The sequence below is a fragment of the Brachionichthys hirsutus genome, chromosome 12 (genome assembly GCF_040956055.1).
Source record: "Brachionichthys hirsutus isolate HB-005 chromosome 12, CSIRO-AGI_Bhir_v1, whole genome shotgun sequence".
In the NCBI taxonomy this organism is placed as follows: domain Eukaryota; kingdom Metazoa; phylum Chordata; class Actinopteri; order Lophiiformes; family Brachionichthyidae; genus Brachionichthys; species Brachionichthys hirsutus.
The window spans coordinates 6423330-6442458 of record NC_090908.1 but is presented as its reverse complement, the minus strand read 5'-3'; the positions used below and the strand labels follow the sequence as shown (position 1 = coordinate 6442458).

The following is a 19129-nucleotide window of genomic DNA, read 5'->3' as shown; positions in this document are numbered from 1 at the left end:
TTATCCTTTTCACCGTGCGCCATGAGCATGACACAATCCTCTCTGGCTTCAGCTCAGGCCTTCAGCTCAGGCCTTCAGCCCACTCATGCATATAAATATCAGCAAACATGCTGAATAGACCTTTGCTATTATCGCAGGGGCACGAAAGTCACAAGAAAGCTTTTCACCAGCGGACAAAGAGCTTGTGCTGTCACCCTGCTGGTGCTCACTCCGCCTGGCCTTGTCTCTTAATAGAGCTCATTATTCCAGCCCTGGAGTCTGCAAGAATGACTTCTCACAGCGTCCAGGGGTCACCCACCCCACGACTGCCCGCACTAGCCCTCCACCCCCACCCCATCCTGGACAAACAGCCATTCTTCTTTCACCCTGTGACGGAGATCCTGGAGCCACCAGCGCTCCGTTCACACCAGCGAGCTGCAGAAGGTGACAGGGCTTGATGGATTGCTCCGAAGTCCAGGGGCATTGTTGCCCCAAGTACAGTACTTACTGCCACCAACCTGTTTTGTTTCCAAGCACAAAGCTGTAGAGGAAGCGTGTAGCTGGCGAGTTCAAGCTTTTCATAGTCGCACGCGGACACGATGTCTCGCTTGGAAGGCAGACTTTCCGAATTGGAGCTTGTTCAAATAGTGATTTGGGATTAATTGAGTTATTTCTTGGACTTGAGAGGAACATTTTGTCACATGGTCCTTTCAGTAGAATGACTTTGATTGGCTGTCACCCATCTATAGACGTTAGATCTCTGTAGCTGGTCATCCATGTGGTCTTCAAAACTGACGACGACATCGTCGCACAGTCTTCACAGTATAGGTAGGTAGTTTAGTCCAATGGGTCTCAACCTCTTAGGGTCACAAGATTAAGTATAGGGAGTGTAATGTACATTTTTATGTGGAATCTTATATTTAAAAGTAACTATAGCTACCAGATAAAAATGTATTGAAAAATGTAAAAAGACAAATATATAGCAAGAGTAAATGCTCATGACGTGATATGCACAGATACATGCTGAACAGCTTCCGTCATTCAGCCCCCATTGAACTGTCTGACCTCTCTGACCCTGTGAAAGCTTAGAAGAGAAGTGTAACAGCATTGGTGTCATTTCAGATTTGAAGAAGGGAATAAAACAGGAGACGATCTAAATGCGTGTTTGTACAATGTCCTAATATTTCTGGCGTCAAGGTTTTTTTGGACTTACAGTCAGACAACAAATAACGGCGTCTGTTGTGACAACAGAGTTGCTTTTACTTGCTGTCTGCAGACAGACGCTGACATAAGAGACCTCTGTCTCCGAACCAGTATGTGTTTCATCGGCTCGCCACTGAGGCCTCTCACACGCTATCCAACCGCTCAGACATGACGTTGTTTTAATACAATCACATAGATGTATGTCATTGTATACTCTATGTTATATATAGCGGCAGACGTTCCCCGCTATATATCTCTTATCTGGTTTGGTGCGTGTGAAAACCTTGACTCTTTGCATCCTGATTTTTTTTTTGCAGGCTGTGGATTCGCGAGACTCCGTTGCAATGGCACTTTATTCTCAGTGTTTCTCCTGGATCATCAAGAGGATCAATCAGAAGATAAAAGGAAAGGACAACTTTAAATCCATCGGAATTCTTGACATCTTCGGCTTTGAGAACTTTGAGGTCAAGGCTCACTCGTTCCATTTTAGGCTGTATTCAGTGTAAAAGCAGAGTTTTGTCCCAATTTTACGACCCTATCAGGCAGATAATCTGATAATCTCATCAAATGTGACGCTGCAGAAGCATGTGCTGTTCATGCACAGCCGTTTTCTACTTTAATAATTAGTCAGGGGAATATGTGGTGAATTTAGTTTAGTTTTCGTTTTCAGAGGCTTTTCTGACAAAGCTGTTTGAGACAGAAAAGAGGGACGCTGTCCTGCAGCATCTGTTTGAGACAGAAAAGAGGGACGCTGTCCTGCAGCATCTGTTTGAGACAGAAAAGAGGGACGCTGTCCTGCAGCATCTGTTTGACACAGAAATGACGGACGCTGTCCTGCAGCATCTGTTTGCTATTTTGACCAAAGACTGTCACAGATACTTCATATAATTGTCTGGGAACTGCGATAACATGTGAAAAAAGAGTATAATATGGGATCGTTAAACAATTTTGTTGCCTCTTCTGATTGTTCGACTCTTACCGTGTAGAGTGATGCCTGTGCAGATGGTTTCTCTGCCCTTGCTTTAAGTTTTAACACACAACTTTTGGATTGTGCGATGCCAGAATCAGTTTCAAGGAGGTTTCACGGAAGCAGCAGTCTAATTTGCTTGTTCATAGATTCTGGATTGTACATTTGATAAGAGAGGGAGTTCTTTTTAATCAGAAAGTTTAACTTTTTTTGGTCAGTAAAACCACTATTTAAAATGTGTGTGTTTTTACATCTCATAAAAGATGTTTGAAGGAAAGCTAAATAACTGATGGTTTGTATTCTTCGTCCCGCAGGTGAACAGGTTTGAACAGTTTAACATCAATTATGCCAACGAGAAACTCCAGGAGTATTTCAACAAGCACATCTTCTCACTGGAACAGCTGGAATACAACAGGTAAAGATACTTACCCAAAGAACTAGAGACACACATCTGTACAGATTGGGCTGCTACGCTGGTGGATGTGTCGAAAGTAAAGCTTTTAATTGGCTGGACATAGACAGAGCTCCGGAAAGGGGTTGGGCCTCTTTATGGCAACAAAGGCAAACTGCCGAAAGCTTGGAATCAAATCTGTTTCTCCCTTCAGACAGTTGTTTTCTTGTTGTGTGTCAAATCAGTGAAATATGGTGCATGTGTATTGTGTGTATTGTGTGTGTGTGTGTGTGTGTGTGTCCTCACAGGGAGGGAATCCAATGGGAGGCCATAGACTGGATGGACAATGCAGAGTGTTTGGATCTCATAGAAAAGGTAACAGTCAGTAAGACCCGGGCTGAATGAAGCCACCACCTCGATCGACCGCTAACCGCTAGCCAGAGTCTCCGACCCAGGCGCCACACCATGCTTACACAGACCTCCATCCACCACTCTATCATTATGTCGTCTCATTTTGCGTGTTGTGTGCACAGAAATGTGCACCAACCCACAACTGGAAGTATGGATGAGGTGAACCATTAAGGCTCCTGGGTGTTATTTTATCACCGTAGTTATAATGATGATGGCTCACATTGAGATTCTGCTGAAGAGGAGGGCGTACAGCGGCAACGTTTTAGAGGTCAACATCAGACACGTGGAAGATTTTAGCCTCTGTGGGATTCTTCCTGCTGCCGGAGCAGCGCTCTTTAGAAGTGTTAAGCCATCATCGTTAAACATCATCGTTTCTCGAATGCACAATAAAAGCTTTCAGATGTGTCCTAATGGGATGAGTGCAAGTGTGTCTCACCCTGTCCTCCCGTCTGTCTCCCCCCTTTAGAAACTGGGCATGTTGGCTCTTATCAATGAGGAAAGTCGCTTCCCCAAAGGCACAGACTACACCCTTCTGGAGAAACTGCACAGCCGACATGCAGTGAGTCCACGCAAACACACACAGAAACACAAACACACACACAAACACAAACACAAACACAATCACAAACACAAACACAATCACAAACACAAACAGAAACAGAAACACAAACAGAAACACAAACACAAACACACACAGAAACAGAAACACAAACACAAACACAAACACAAACACACACACACACACAAACACAAACACAAACACAAACACAAACACAAACAGGAACACAAACACAAACACAAACACAAACACAAACACAAACACAAACACAAACACAAACAGGAACACAAACAGAAACACAAACACAAACACACACACAAACACAAACACAAACAGAAACACAAACACAATCACAAACAGAAACACAAACATAAACACAAACACAATCACAAACACAATCACAAACACAAACACAAACACAAACACAAACGCAAACACAATCACAAACACAAACACAAACACACACACACACACAAACGCAAACACAAACACAAACACAAACACAAACACAAACACAAACACAAACACAAACACAAACACAAACAAAATCACAAACAGAAACACAAACACAATCACAAACAGAAACACAAACATAAACACAAACACAATCACAAACACAATCACAAACACAAACACAAACACAAACACAAACACAATCACAAACACAAACACAAACACAAACGCAAACACAATCACAAACACAAACACAAACACAAACACAAACACAAACGCAAACACAAACACAAACACAAACACAAACACAAACACAAACACAAACGCAAGCACAGACACAAACACAAACACAATCACAAACACAAACACACGCACAAACACAAACACAAACACACACACAAACACAAACACAAACACAAACACACACACAAACACAAACACAAACACAAACACAAACACAAACACACACACAAACACAAACACAAACACACACACAAACACGCACACAAACACGCACACACACACAAACACAAACACAAACACACACACAAACACAAACACAAACACACACACAAACACGCACACAAACACGCACACACACACAAACACAAACACACACACAAACACAAACACAAACACAAACGCAAGCACAGACACAAACACAAACACACACACAAACACAAACACAAACACACACACAAACACGCACACAAACACGCACACACACACAAACACAAACACAAACACAAACACAAACACACACACAAACACAAACACAAACACAAACACAAACACAAACACAAGCACAGACACAAACACAAACACAAACACACGCACAAACACAAACACAAACACACACACAAACACAAACACAAACACAAACACACACACAAACACAAACACAAACACACACACAAACACGCACACAAACACACACAAACACAAACACAAACACAAACGCAAGCACAGACACAAACACAAACACAAACACAATCACAAACACAAACACAAACACAATCACAAACAGAAACAGGAACACAACCAGAAACACACACAGAAACAGAAACACAAACACAAACACAAACACACACAAACACAAACACAAACACAAACACACACAAACACAAACACAAACACAAACACACACACAAACACAAACACAAACACAAACACACACACAAACACAAACACAAACACACACACAAACACACACAAACACAAACACAAACACACACAAACACGCACACAAACACAAACACAAACACACACACAAACACAAACACAAACACACACAAACACAAACACAAACACAAACACAAACACACACACAAACACAAACACACACACAAACACAAACACAAACACACGCACAAACACAAACATGCACACAAACACAAACACAAACACAAACACGCACACACACGCACACACACACGCACACACACACAAACACACACAAACACACACACAAACACAAACACACACACAAACACAAACACAAACACAAACACAAACACGCACACAAACACGCACACACACGCACACACACACGCACACACACACAAACACACACACAAACACACACACAAACACAAACACACACACAAACACAAACACACACACAAACACACACACAAACACACACCTCTTTTGAGCATGCAGCGGTGCTTTCTGTCCCATCAAAGCTGAATCGCAGCTGAAGAATAGCCACAAAGAGTGACGCATCCCTCTTGGCAGACGAATGGCGTGTCTGCTGCAGCAGTGTACACCTCTGTGTGTGTCTCGTGCACGCCCCTGAGCTGCACTCTCATGCAAGTAAAACAATGCTGAAATGTGATCCCACATTCTCCTGGCCTGAGCAGCTTTGTGTGCGGGAGAAAAGAGAGTCCTCGGAAAACCCAGAAGGCGTTTTCTACGACTTGCTCTAAGAACTGTCCGACCTGTACCGGAGGCGTTTGTCATAAAGGTGCAAGGCGTGAGAGCAGGGGTGTCGAACCTGCAGCCTCTCGGCCCTCCACGGCACAGGTTCGACACCCCTGGGTTAGAACAACAGGAGCTGTGTCACGTCAACCACGAGACGCGCTCAGTGCTGACATCAGCACAACCAGTGTCCAATCAGTGCCCTCTCCTCCTCAGACAAACCCATACTATGTGAAGCCCAGAGTGAACGACCACCAGTTTGGCATCAAGCACTATGCCGGAGAGGTAATCAACAACACATTCACACACTGTCACCGATGCGGCACGAGACCAGGCTCACGTTCCTCCCTGCTGCCTGTGGGGGTGACGTCGTAGCAGGATCTGCCCGACCCTTCCTCACCATCACCATCTCCTGCCTTTGCTAGCAGGGTGGCAGGGATGACTTCTGAAGGAAGGCGAGAGAAAATAAAAGAACATCATGGTTGAGTGGACAGAGCAGGAGTGATGTGTGTGTGTGTGTGTGTGTGTGTGTGTGTGTGTGTGAAAGTTTAGCGAGGAGAAATCTCCCATCGTCCCATAGATTTGATTATCTTTATCTTCTTGTCAGGGAAATCCAGTTGATTCAAATTAAGTCTCCTTTTGTTAGATGTGGAAAAACAACAACTTCTCCTCACTTTGTGAACTCAGGGGTCACATGTAAAACATTTATTTATAACTCAAACTGTTTGCTCGTAAAACACGCTAGTGAGCCGTCTCCTTTGGCTGAAGCTAAGACCAGCAGACAGATTTCTTTTCAAACTATTAGCCTTGGGTTATACCTTGTTGGCAAGTTGCCATTTGATTGCCTCTGCTTTTATACTTGGTCTAACTCCTACATGTATATTTGTACTATATGTATATGCTATTAATTTAATTACTTTCTTAAGTTATTTGTTATTTTACTCGAGCTGGAAGTCTTGCTTTCCTTCCTTGCCTGGTTCTTACGCCCGCTATAGATAGAAACTTGGGCTCTGACTTGCTCTCACGTCTGTTGCAGGTCCTTTATGATGTACGTGGGATCCTTGAGAAGAACAGAGACACCTTCAGGGACGACATCTTGTTTATTCTCAAAGACAGCAGGTGAACATGCCACACTCTGTCCTCGGCGTGTTGCCTGTAAGGTTCAGGTCATGCGTGTAACTGACAGTCACCTGGTCTTTCACCGTCTGCCTGCAGGCTTGACTTCATCTTTGACCTGTTCGAGCGCGTTGGTAGCAGAAGTGGAGACGAGACCCTGAAGATGGGCACGGCCCGACGTAAGCCCACCGTCAGCTCTCAGTTCAGGGTGAGACTGAAACTTCTACCGTCCCAGATCCCAGTTTCTCTGAGCAAGCGGGTTCAGCATGAGAAAAATATCACGGATAAACAGAGAGACGGGCAGAAAGCAGTCAGTGAATTTGATCTGCAGACAATAATGGCTGATGGGATGTATGATATGTGGTTGCAGCAGTAGGGGGGGGGACTTAGTTTTGCATGTCCTAACTGTAGCATGGAGAGAAGGGTTAGGGGGAGGATCTGGCAGGCTGCCCTGGCCTGCAGTGTTTAAAGCCGGGGGATTAGGGTTGATGGCTGGGCAGAGAGGGGCCAACCAGGGGCCGATGGCGCTCAGCTCTGCCAGGCCAGGCCTCGCCAGAGACGGGCTGTCTGAGGGAGCGAGGGGGGAGAAGCGGACAAAGACTGAGAGGTTCAAGGATCCTCTGGTTTTTGTTTTGTGGACGTGATTTCAGACAAACGTGGTCGGAATGATGAGCAGCCAGAGATGATTCATTATGTCAACAGATCATTCATTTTTGAGGTTCTCTTGCTTTACGCTTTACTTGAGTATTTCTCATTTCTGCTGCTCCATTCTTTTTCTCGACAACATTTTGGAGAGAAGTTCAGTATTGTGCTTTTTCTTTGTCATTTAAATGTTTCTGATCCAGTGACGAGATTTGTAGATGAACATTTTGCACAGTGCAAAGGCTGAGAGAATGTATTGTAACAATATTGTAGAAAATGAGACAACATTTTTCTTGACGCTGCTTCATTTTAAGCTGCTCAAACTCATTTAAAAAAAGTTTTTAAAGCATTCTGATTTCTGTCAGGAAAAGATACCATCCATGAAAAACACAAGAAGCCCTGAACAAATAATAATACGTATTCTGTCTGGATTTCAACTTGACCGCTGACTTGTAGCTGATATTACTGTCCAGAAGAACTAATTAGACATGTAATTGACCTGAAGATCCAGTTCCCCTGCTCTCTTGATCTGATTGTTCTTTTTCCTGATGCATTGTAGGACTCTCTTCACTCCCTGATGGCCACACTAAGTGCTTCTAACCCGTTTTTTGTGCGTTGCATCAAACCAAACATGGACAAGGTAGGTCATGTAAATGCAGAAAGTCAGAAACCCAGCCAGGCCCTGTCAAGGTCAGCGCCTGCAAAGTTAAACATCCTTGGGGCTATTCATAGCTCCCATTACTCAGAGCTAATATTTAGTCTCATTACCGCAAAGTCATACAAACGTCCCACTTGAAGAGCAACTCTCCTTTTGTTTTTGCCACTTATTTTCATGACCAATAAACCGCTGCTGCTCCCTTGCTTTGGTGCAAAGAGAAACGTTGTAACGGCGGTGTAAGAACACATTCCTGCCACTTCACCAGAGGTCAGGGGTCAGTGGCTTGGCTAATGCGCCGCTGATCTGGCTGCACCAGTGGAATGCTAAAGTAAGACCACAGTGCAGCCAGACGTTTATTTACGAGGCCTCTTTTCTTCCACCGCTCGTTACCACATAACTGCAAGTCTCTTCCAAAGCCTGCGCTGTTATCCCGCTGTTTTCATTGGCTCTTGTATCACGAGGAAACTGGTTCTATGACTATGATTGTTCTCTGTGGGAGCGTCCATCGGCTTCGGTGTGATATTCTCTCTGTCGCCGTTACTTATTAATGTTCACAGTGTGCTGATCGTCCACGCCTTTCAGCAAGCCGCCTCCCATTCCCTTTGCGCCACTCCGCACCTTCTCCTTTACTCATTAGCATGAAGACTGCATTGTCTTCCTCTCTGCAGACCTGCTCTTCTCTCACCCACTTGTTCTCATTCACGCTCGTTCACCTGGCCTCAGTAGGTCAAGATGAGACAAGCCACGCCTCTGTAGATCCTGCAGAATAGCTGGATCGCATGCACAGACCTCTGGCAAGTGTGTGTGTGTGTGCATGCTTGCTTGCAAACACACACACACACACACACTTACGGTGTGTTTGCACCATTTACATAAACACACTCACAGTGGGAAGGGTTAGCTCATTTTCATTGAAACAAGTCAACGTACTGTACGTACCTCTGCCAGCGGCCTAAATCCCCTGCTAAAGGCCAGAGTTCAGAGCTCTCTGGTGGGGGGGGGGGGGGGGGGGGGCACGTTTATGTGTGTTTGGTTACGACCATCATCGGGTGTCGTTGCCCCCCCCCTTTTAGTGTATCTGTTTCCATGCATAGTAGCATTAGCCGGTAATTAGGCCGACGCATTCAGGGAATGCTGTGGTCGTGGGTGAGGCTTGCCCGGCTGTGTCCTCTGGGTGACGGTGGCCTTGGTGTGATCCCTCTGAGCAGGCAGCCAGTGCAGAGGTGTGCAGTGCAAGCAGGGCTTGAGGATCATCTGTAACAACAGGCTTGTTGTTCTGGATCTGGATCGGTCTCGCTCGACACCGTTTAGGTTTCTTTCTGATGGTGTATATTTCTTTTGCAGTAACCTGCGGTAATTTGCTTTCTAGCTCACATTCTACTTGACTCAGCAGTTAAATGTGTTTTAATTGGTGTGCGGGCTCCAGTGTGCAGCCACCCCACATCTCCCACTAAGAGATAATCACAGCATCAATTGTTCTGAGTAAAGCCTGCGTGTGGGTCAAATTTATATCTATAGCAGTTGCTGGAAAATTGCATAATCAAGTAAATATTGAGTTGTTAGTGTTACTGACCTTTGAGGGGAATGGACATTTTGATTTTTTGTTTCTCCAGAGGCCCAACCAGTTCGATCCAGATGTGGTCCTGAACCAGCTACGATACTCCGGGATGTTGGAAACTGTGAAGATCCGCAGGGCTGGGTTCCCGGTCCGCAGAACCTTTAAGGACTTCTATGGCAGGTCTGCAAGATGCCAGAAATGATTTCAAATTATGGTGGACAAGGGAATGAAGTTTATTTGGATCATTGTTATGCGTTTGTCTTTGTTTTCACAGGTACAAGATGATCCTGAGGAACAAAATGCACTCAGACGATGAGCGGCAGGGCTGCTCAGAGCTTCTCCTACTCCGCGACAACGGCGAGAAAGAGTGGCAGCTGGGGAAGACAAAGGTGGAGCTCGCATATGCACACGCACACACGCACGTGCACATACATGCACGCACATGCCCCGACTTGTTTTTGTCACTTATAGGAGTCACTTAAGCTCTACATGCATTCATGCCCTGGATGCTCAGAGCAACCACAGCCGCTACCCCAACTTAGCCCCAGCCCTTAATTTATCCGTCTAAATTCACATTAGAGCTGCAGGAAGTCAGGACATGTGGGTCCAGTATGGTGTCCACTGGGACGGGGTCTTTCCTAAGAAGTCAAACTGCTGTTCCTCCTCCTACACTGTTACTGCGTGCCACAGTTAGGACGGCCCCGCTTGTGACTCAGGCCCCAAAGATCTTTCAGGCCGGTTGTGGTCAATCTACTGCGTTCCTGTTGACGACCGCATGGTTATACATGTTTCTCCCAGAAAGCCTGACACCAACGATTGTTCCTGTAACTGCAGAGGTTTACAGTAATCCATTATTGTAACTGGAACACTGTTAGTCTCTTTACACTCAGTCATTCCAAAAACCAAACTCCCAGTGAATGATGTGGGGGCGGTGACGGAGAGTTGCTTCTCCTTCATTGGAGACGCCATGATGTCCAGCTCTTTGTGCTTATTGCTGGCTCGTTTTCTTCCCCTCTCTCTCCGCCTCTAATTGTCAAACTCCGTCATCAACTCCCACACTCGAAACTCGCTCTTCTGTCTCTCATTGAATGATTGACTTTTAATGACTTGTTTGATCTGGACAGAGGAAGCTCCTCCCTTTTTTGTCGAATGCGGCGCAGACACCCAGCAGAGAGAGAGATTATGAATAAAACGGTTTCCGAGGCTTTCTCTAAATGAGCTACATCCACAGAGGTCCAACGGCACTTCCTGCTCTAAGATGTGGTTCCTCTGATGCTCTGAGATCAATGAGACGTTTCAAGTTTTCTTGGTTTCCTAAAGGACACTTTGATTTTAATACCCATTTGGCTGACAGACCATGAACTAGTGCAGGGGTGGGCAAACTTTTTGACTCGCGGGCCACAATAGGTTCTAAAATTTGACAGAGGGGCCGGACCAAGCACAGATGGATGGAGTATTTGTGTGAGCTAATATAAATGACACATGAAAGCTATTGCATTAAAGGATTTGGCCTTTTACAGGTAGCATTACAGGGAAAAGGTCAAATGAATGAGGTTCAATTATAATACAATTATATTTAATGATATAATTTGGACAAGTTCGGCGGGCCGGATTAAAAAGACCAACGGGCCGCATATGGCCCCCGGGCCTGGGTTTGCCCATGTCTGAACTAGTGTCATCTGCACACATGGCAAACATGCTGGTTGTAATAAATACGTGCTCAGTGCACAGCCGCAAAAGCACATGTGTTTATGTCTATTATACTTTTATACTATATATATATATATACATCTATGTGAAGTTTCGGTAAGCAGCCAGGGTCAGCATTTTGGACCTTTGGCTATAACTTTGTCTGTTTTGTCTGCATAGGAAGGATGGGAAAAAGAGGGCACTGTTTAAACTGAGGATCCCCAAAAGTGCGTCGTCTTTCTGAGTCTGCCGGTCCCACATTACTGTTTTTGATGGCAACGTAATAGTTTTGGTCTCTGCGAGCTGTGGAGTGGGAGTGTGGGCTGTGGAGAGGGGGGCTAAATTCCCTTTGGAGAAACAATCTGTGTGTAATTATATATGATCTGATTGTGTGCAGAGGAAGTGTGTGCCCAGAACTCGGGCCTAGGTGAGGTTGCATGGATTTTGTATGTGTGTGTGTGTGTTTACAAGCCATTTGTTTTAAGACAAGGGAAGGATGTAGACCAAGTGGAAGCTTCCTCCTCTCACAGTCTCTCACAGGCAGGGCTGCAGCTGTGTGATCATTTGATTAGCAGAACATCTGGGACGCAAATACACGCCCACACACACACACACACACACACACGCAGTCATTGAGAGATCTGCCTCACGGGGGCGACGCCAGAGACAAATACGGCATTATCAAGTTAACCCAGATACACATCAGCCTGCTCACATGCTCAGGCGGATCAAATCCGCTTCTGCTTCATAATTTCACATCGTTCCTCTACGGAGTTTCATGTTTGGAGCTTCAGGCTGTTATCTGTTCCAGAGAGCGCGTGCCAGCCTTCGAAAGATCTCCAGGAGTGAGGGAAGAGTTAAATAAACTCTTTCTCCTTCCTTCTGAAGGGCGATGAGGGGGGGGGGGGGGGCGTGGCTTTCCATCTGGACACCAGCCACCATCCCTCCCCCTCATCCCTCCATCGCTCCCTGCCTCTCCCCTCCCTCTCTGAGCCTCTCTGCCTTTGCACGCCAGTTGAGCTCCAAGCACAGCAGCAGGGAAACACTCAGGAAGGACGCCTTAGCACAATGAGGCGCTGCAGCAGCAACCCTGCAGAATCTGTGCCAGCAGTCAGGGAGGGCGGTTAGCCTGCTAGCCTCAGCTGCACCACAGCTTCCTCCGCAGTGGGCACAGGGCGCTGCCAGCAGACGACAGGGGCCCTGCACATCCCCGCGGAACTAACCTATCCCTTCTCCTTCCTCCCCTACCCCTCACACCCCCCCCTCCTCTGGTGCTCCCGGTCGGTTGTGGTGCTGCTCCTCCTGCAGGTGTTCTTGAAGGAGGCCCTGGAGCAAAGACTGGAGAAGGAGAGGGAAGAGGAGCGGCGCAGGGCTGGCATGGTGATCCGCGCCCACATCCTCAGCTATGTGGCAAGGTGAGTGGTGGAGAGTGGAGGAGGGGTGAGTGGCAGCGACAGTTGGCAGTGTTTGTTTTGCATTAGAGGTGTACAGCCTGTGTGTGTTTGGGGGGGGGGGGGTTATGTGCATTTGTGCATGCCTATGCACAAGCGTTTACCGTGGTGGGGGGGGGGGGGGGTTTAGATCCCGTATCTACTTTATAGATCCTCTAGTCAGTGCATGCACTTCTTAAAACTTGCTGACTTGCCTTTTGAGATCCCAACATTTCCAAAGATGCTAAAACTCGTCAAGCTGAAGTTGCACCGACTTCAAATTTCTTGCACTATCGATTTTCTTGTTGTGCAAAAGACTACTGTACTGCATTTTGCATCTCTTGTAACCCCCCATTGTTGATTATGTGTCATTTCTCAGAACTCTATCAAATGAACATTTTCTCAGACTGAATCCGTATTTTGGGAGTCAGAGGAATTAGAGTTCACACTCCTTTGGTTTGTTCAGACTTGGAAAAAGTTAGGCATAAGACATCCAGAACTTTTTAATGGGATAAAAAAAAAACATACAACACAACATCTCCAGCACCTGACGAGTAAATGTAAAAGATAATGAAGTGTGAAATGATGTGAAGTTGGAAAAGCACGTTCAGCTATGAGCATGAAAAAGGTTTGAGTTATTGGTGTTGGATTTATCCACTGAATGCATCCGCCTTTCAAAATGAACAGAGGCTGCTTCTCTGACAGAACATCCGTCACCACGGTCATTTAGAAAACCTCCAAGGCATGTGCTGTAATTCAGCAACGCTCCACCTGCGTGCTGAAATATGGACGGCTTCCCTTCAGAGCTTCTCCTGCTCAGGACAGGCTCAGGAAGTTCCCCAAAGACACAAGTCATGCCTTTGTGTTATTATTTGTAACGTTATCGTGGACAGATTACTGTGGAGACCAGGCCAGGATGAGGGTCAGAAAGTCAGAGCAGTGTGTGTGTGTGTGTGTGTGTGTTTATATGAGTGTGCATTGAATTCATGCACAGTGCGTAGTTGATTTGTAACAAGGCTACACTCAGCCGCCCACAGTGGTGCAAGACTGAATGTGTGCGTTTGATTTTCCCACCAGAAAGCAATACAAGAGGGTTTTGTCCAGCGCCGTCACCATCCAGAAGAACTACCGCGCTCACTTTTGGAGACGCGTGTTCCTGCGCCTGCGCCTGGCCGCCATCGTCCTGCAGAGACACCACAGAGGTCGGCTGGGAAGATCCGTCCATCGCCAACTCAAGGAGGAGAAGCAGAAGCGAGAGGACGAGGAGAGGAGGCGAGGAGAGGAGGCGAGAAGAATGGAGGAGGAGAGGAGGCAAAGGGAGGAGGAGGAGGAGAGGCAGCGGCTAATGGATGAGGAGAAAAAGAGGAGAGAAGAGGAGGAGTTGATGAGGAAGGAGGAGATGAGGCTGGTGAAGCTGCAAGAAGAAGAGCGGAGGATGATGGCAGATGCAGATGAGAGATTGTAATCCCCTTTTCGTGATCTGCTTTTCGTGATGTCATAATTATCTACCACTCATTGATCATCCTAAATATGTTTGTTTTTTAGGAGCTCGCTGGTAAATGGTGTTTGTCAAAAGGTAAATGGGTTTAAATTAGACACAATGTGATGCTGCGAGTGTGATGGTACTTAAATAGGTTTCATCTCGATAGGAGGAGCTGGCCCAAACGGCGTCTTACCCCAACACCTCCGAGGAGGAGAGTCGTCAGATGGAGGAGATCCTGCGGCTCGAGAGGGAAATCGAGCGTCTGCAGAAGCAGCAGGAAGACGGCGTCTCCCTTCTCTCAGGTGTCTCCAAGGAGGAACTGCGCCAGATGAGGGACGCTGAGATCTACAGGCTGGAGAAGGAGGCCTCTCGTGTGGCCACGGAGTTCTTGGAGCTCCTGGACTTTGGCGGTTTGGAGCCATCCCTCTCGAGTGAGGAGAACCTCCATGATCTGACTGAATCCACAGCCCCTCTGGCTGAGGAGGAAGTGGACGAGGGTTTCCACGCTGAGGACGAGTGCATTCCTTTGCCTGACTTCCCTCCTCCGGCTGTGGTTCCTTTGGACAAGGACGTTTTCCAAAGTGTTCCCCCTCCTCCACCCGCCTTTGCAGAAAGAATAGCGGACGCCCTTTACACAGCCTCTTCTCCTGCACCTGCGAAAACCTCTTCTCTCACCCCGAACAGGCTGAGTCATGTCCCTCCTACAGCTCGCTCTCCATCCTCCATGACGCCTCCTCCTGCCGCAGTCACCAATGGAGAGAGGTGCTCCTGCCAGAGTGCCAGCAGGAGCTTAACGTTTGAGCCCGCGAGCGAGGAGCCATCCCACGTGAATCTGGCAGAGACAGAGTCAGACTACGACCAGGAGGAGTTTGAGGAGACTCGCGCTAGCTCGGGGGCGAGCACCAACGATGGTCATATCACGGATGAGGAGGTGCTACGGAAATCCTCCTGCACCCACAACAGCCTGGACTCCTTCAGAGGCAGTTCAGACTCGGTGAGAACCCATGTGGGAGGAATTTGTGACCATCTCAGACGTAGATTAAACACAGTTATTCCTGTTCAAACTGGACGTTAGAACCCAAAAATATCGCTTAGTCGAGTCGAAAAATAATCATCCATCAGATTGTAACGAAACAGTTTCCATGTTTGATCTACTTTAAACTACTAGCAGGTATTTTTTATATATATGATTCAGCAGCTCGACCCCCCCCGACCAGCAATCCACACACATGTTCACGAGTTTGACTCATCTGTCAACACACTGAACGGCTCAGGTTGAGTTGGGATCAGAGTGAAGCACTAGTGTCATTATTTGTTTTGGTTCTGCTGAGGAGGTCAGCTAAATGTCAGAGGGAAAGGAGGGATAGTGTGTGTGTGTGTGTGTGTGTGTGTGTGTGTGTGTGTGTGTGGGAGTGTGTCTTAGCTCTGTAGCAAGGATGATTGAAAACACAGTAACAACAAGGTCAAGCAAATTCTGGACTTGAACTGGCATCTACACAATCTGCCTTCAGATCCTTCACACTCAGCAGCTTCTCTTTTGATACTCCATTAATACTGTGCAGCTTTTTCATTCGTCGACGCTGTTTGTGTTTGTTTTTCCAGTTCATCGACAGCGACGACGACAACGACGGCTACGTGGACACGGACGAGGAAGTTTCTAACGGCAGAGTGAATCTGCTGAACGGCAGCAGGCCTCCTTACTTCCACGGCTACCTCTACATGAAAAGTGGGTAGCTGCACCAAATCACTGGCCAGCAGGCATGCAGATGCTTTATGCACCAAATCACAGGCCAGCAGGCATGCAGATGCTTTATGCACCAAATCACAGGCCAGCAGGCATGCAGATGCTTTATGCACCAAATCAGATGCTTTATGCTGAACGCTGCATGTGTGGTTTCTTTGTGACATTTAGAAATGCTTGTCTCTGTTTTATTCGATGATTCTGTTCTAGCTATCGTTGCTTTCATGCATTGTGTGTGCAGGCACTGTGTTTTCAGGTTTGGGCTTTGCTGTGAGGTGTTTTCAACATACATATATTCACCTTTCAGGCGGCCTCATGATCCCGTGGCGTCGTCGCTGGTGTGTCTTGAAGGACGAGACCTTCATGTGGTTTAGGGCCAAGCAAGACTCGGTCAAATCGGGTTGGCTTTACAAGAAGGGAGGCGGGATGTCCACCTTGTCTCGCCGCAACTGGAAGATGCGCTGGTTTGTTCTGAGGGAATCGAAGCTCATGTACTTTGAGAACGACAGCGAGGAGAAACTGAAAGGAACCATAGATGTCCGCACAGCCAAGTAAGCGTTAAAAAAAAATGTGTTTTTTGTTTTTGCTATCACTCAAAATAAAGAGATTTGTTTCATCAAGTAATGTTTTATTATTATTATTAGGGAGATCGTGGACAATCATGAGAAGGAAAATGCACTAAATATTGTGACCGAGGAGAGGACCTACCACATCTATGCTGAGTCTCCAGAGGATGCCAGGTACAGAAGCAGTGACTCACTGTGGCTGCTTTATAGGTGGCGTTTTACTTACTCAGCAGCTCCCTGTTGAAATGATGCGTGGAGAAAAAGTTCCCCCGTGTGGTTGCCAGAGGAAATTCATGGTATAATTTTCAATTATACGTTTTGCTGACATCCTACTTTGTGAACTCCCTCTAACCCCATCCAGTTGTTGGTTCAGCGTGCTGAGTCGGGTCCACAGCGCCGGCCCGGGGCAGCTCCTGGAGATGCACCATGAACAGGCCAACCCCAAGAATGCAGTGGTTAGTGCTGCTTTACCTCTCTGCCACGTGGGCCCCAGCCTCAACTCCATTTCTCCAGCTGTAATGAATGAAACTGCTCCAGAAATGAGTGCAGCTCTAGCTGAAGCACACACACACACACACTGGTGTAGCATTTCCATGTACAATTAACACAAGTTAAGGTGAATTGACTTCCTTTGGATCACGACGAGCTTTTCAGATCGATGAACGGCATCTGAAACCCTCTCACACCTACATTTTTCTTTCGCCGACACGCTCATCCCTCGTTTCTCCACCCAGGGCACGCTTGATGTCGGCTTGATTGATTCCGTTTGTGCATCAGACAACCCCGACAGGTGAGGACCTGCAAAAGAACCCAAAAAGTGCATTCTAAAGAGTGTGACGGTGTGCACTGTGCGAAGCAATGTGTGTGTGTTCCGATTCCACAGACCAAACTCGTTTGTGATCATCACGGCTAACCGGGTGATCCATTGCAACGCGGACATGCCTGAAGAGATGCACCACTGGATCGGCCTGCTGCAGACATCCAAGGGCGACTCCAGGATTGACGGACAGGAGTTCTTAGTCAGAGGTCAATCGTTTGAGTCTGTGATGAATTTTAAACAAGATTAACAAGAAAACAAGTGTTGTGTATAAAGTATTTATCTATCCTTTCTCAGGTTGGCTACATAAAGAGATGAAGACGGGAGCTAAAAGCACTTCTCTGAAGCTGAAGAAGCGCTGGTTTGTTCTCACCACCAACTCTCTGGATTATTACAAGTCGTCAGAGCGCAGCGCCGCAAAGCTGGGAACTCTGGTCCTCAACAGTCTTTGCTCTGTGGTGCAGCCAGACGAGAAAGTGTTCAAGGACACCGGTCAGTTTAGGAGCAAAACCATCCTCAGTCATATTAAAGTAGAATTCTGCATGAATTCTTCACCTTTCTTCTTGTCTTGGATTTCTTTCTGGCTCACTCTCGCAGGCTACTGGAACATAATCATCCATGGACGCAAACACTCGTACCGCCTTTACGCCAAAATGCTAAATGAAGCCATGCGCTGGACCAATGCCATACAAGGAGCGATAGACAGCAAAGCTCCCATTGAAACGCCAACGCAACAGCTCATCAGGGACATCAAGGTATTGAGCTCCCGCTGTCCCGACCAGGCTGCTTGTAACTGCTAGTCTGTGTTCAGTGTCGTGTATCCCACTTTCACTAATTGTCCTGCCTGCATGTCATTAACATATGGCTGTTAATGTTCTTTTTTTTTAGTGATGCGAACCTTTGGCAGGGACACACACTGTAGTTCAGTGAGGTACTTGAACTCACTGTGCGTGTGTGTGTGTGTGTGTGCCGTCACCTTTAATTCTTGGCTTTTCCTGCCACAGAACACTTTTGTTTACGTCCTTTGCTCACTTTAGCTGTTTCCTTGCCTCAGTGCAACACAAATGTCGATTACCAGCATGTCTAATCTGTTATCTTTCCCCAATCTGACTTGATTAACTTTCCTTTAGCTAATGCAATTTGAGGAAAAACTGCGCTTGATTTCTTAATTCATGACTTTGCTTTAAGATCACTAATCCAGTTTTCTACCCCTCCAGGAAAGCAGTTTGAATGTGGAGGCGGTGGAGCAGACATACTGGAGAAACCCCATCCTGAGATATACCCAGCATCCTTTGCACTCCCCTCTTCTACCCCTGCCCTATGGAGATGTCAGCGTTCACCGTGAGTGTTCCGAATCCAAGCTGTTGCTATTGCTTCTGTTACATTTTTGAGTTTGACCTATAAGATGTCATCAGAGAAGAACACTTCATTACTTCAAACCGATATCACAGCTATTTTAATTTTAACTTTTATCTTATGACTAATGATGAGGTCTGCGCGGCAAGTCCATATCTTATCTAGTTGATTTAAAAAAAACTGAAGGAAA

At 46.5% G+C, this 19129-nt stretch overlaps 1 protein-coding gene across 1 annotated transcript in view; it reads left to right on the top strand.

The window, feature by feature from the left end:
* Positions 1-19129, top strand: part of myo10l3 (myosin X, like 3) — a 44008-nt gene that overhangs the window by 21928 nt on the left and 2951 nt on the right. Inside the window, exons 12-34 of the mRNA XM_068746500.1 lie at positions 1500-1646; positions 2464-2564; positions 2849-2915; positions 3418-3510; positions 6100-6168; positions 6920-7002; positions 7099-7207; positions 8201-8281; positions 9913-10037; positions 10132-10246; positions 12855-12961; positions 14054-14437; positions 14522-14552; positions 14626-15453; positions 16062-16185; positions 16508-16751; positions 16845-16940; positions 17128-17221; positions 17501-17556; positions 17650-17792; positions 17881-18075; positions 18181-18338; positions 18801-18924. Coding sequence (XP_068602601.1) covers positions 1500-1646; positions 2464-2564; positions 2849-2915; positions 3418-3510; positions 6100-6168; positions 6920-7002; positions 7099-7207; positions 8201-8281; positions 9913-10037; positions 10132-10246; positions 12855-12961; positions 14054-14437; positions 14522-14552; positions 14626-15453; positions 16062-16185; positions 16508-16751; positions 16845-16940; positions 17128-17221; positions 17501-17556; positions 17650-17792; positions 17881-18075; positions 18181-18338; positions 18801-18924 — 3574 coding nt within the window. The remainder of the gene's footprint in view (positions 1-1499; positions 1647-2463; positions 2565-2848; positions 2916-3417; positions 3511-6099; positions 6169-6919; positions 7003-7098; positions 7208-8200; positions 8282-9912; positions 10038-10131; positions 10247-12854; positions 12962-14053; positions 14438-14521; positions 14553-14625; positions 15454-16061; positions 16186-16507; positions 16752-16844; positions 16941-17127; positions 17222-17500; positions 17557-17649; positions 17793-17880; positions 18076-18180; positions 18339-18800; positions 18925-19129) is intronic.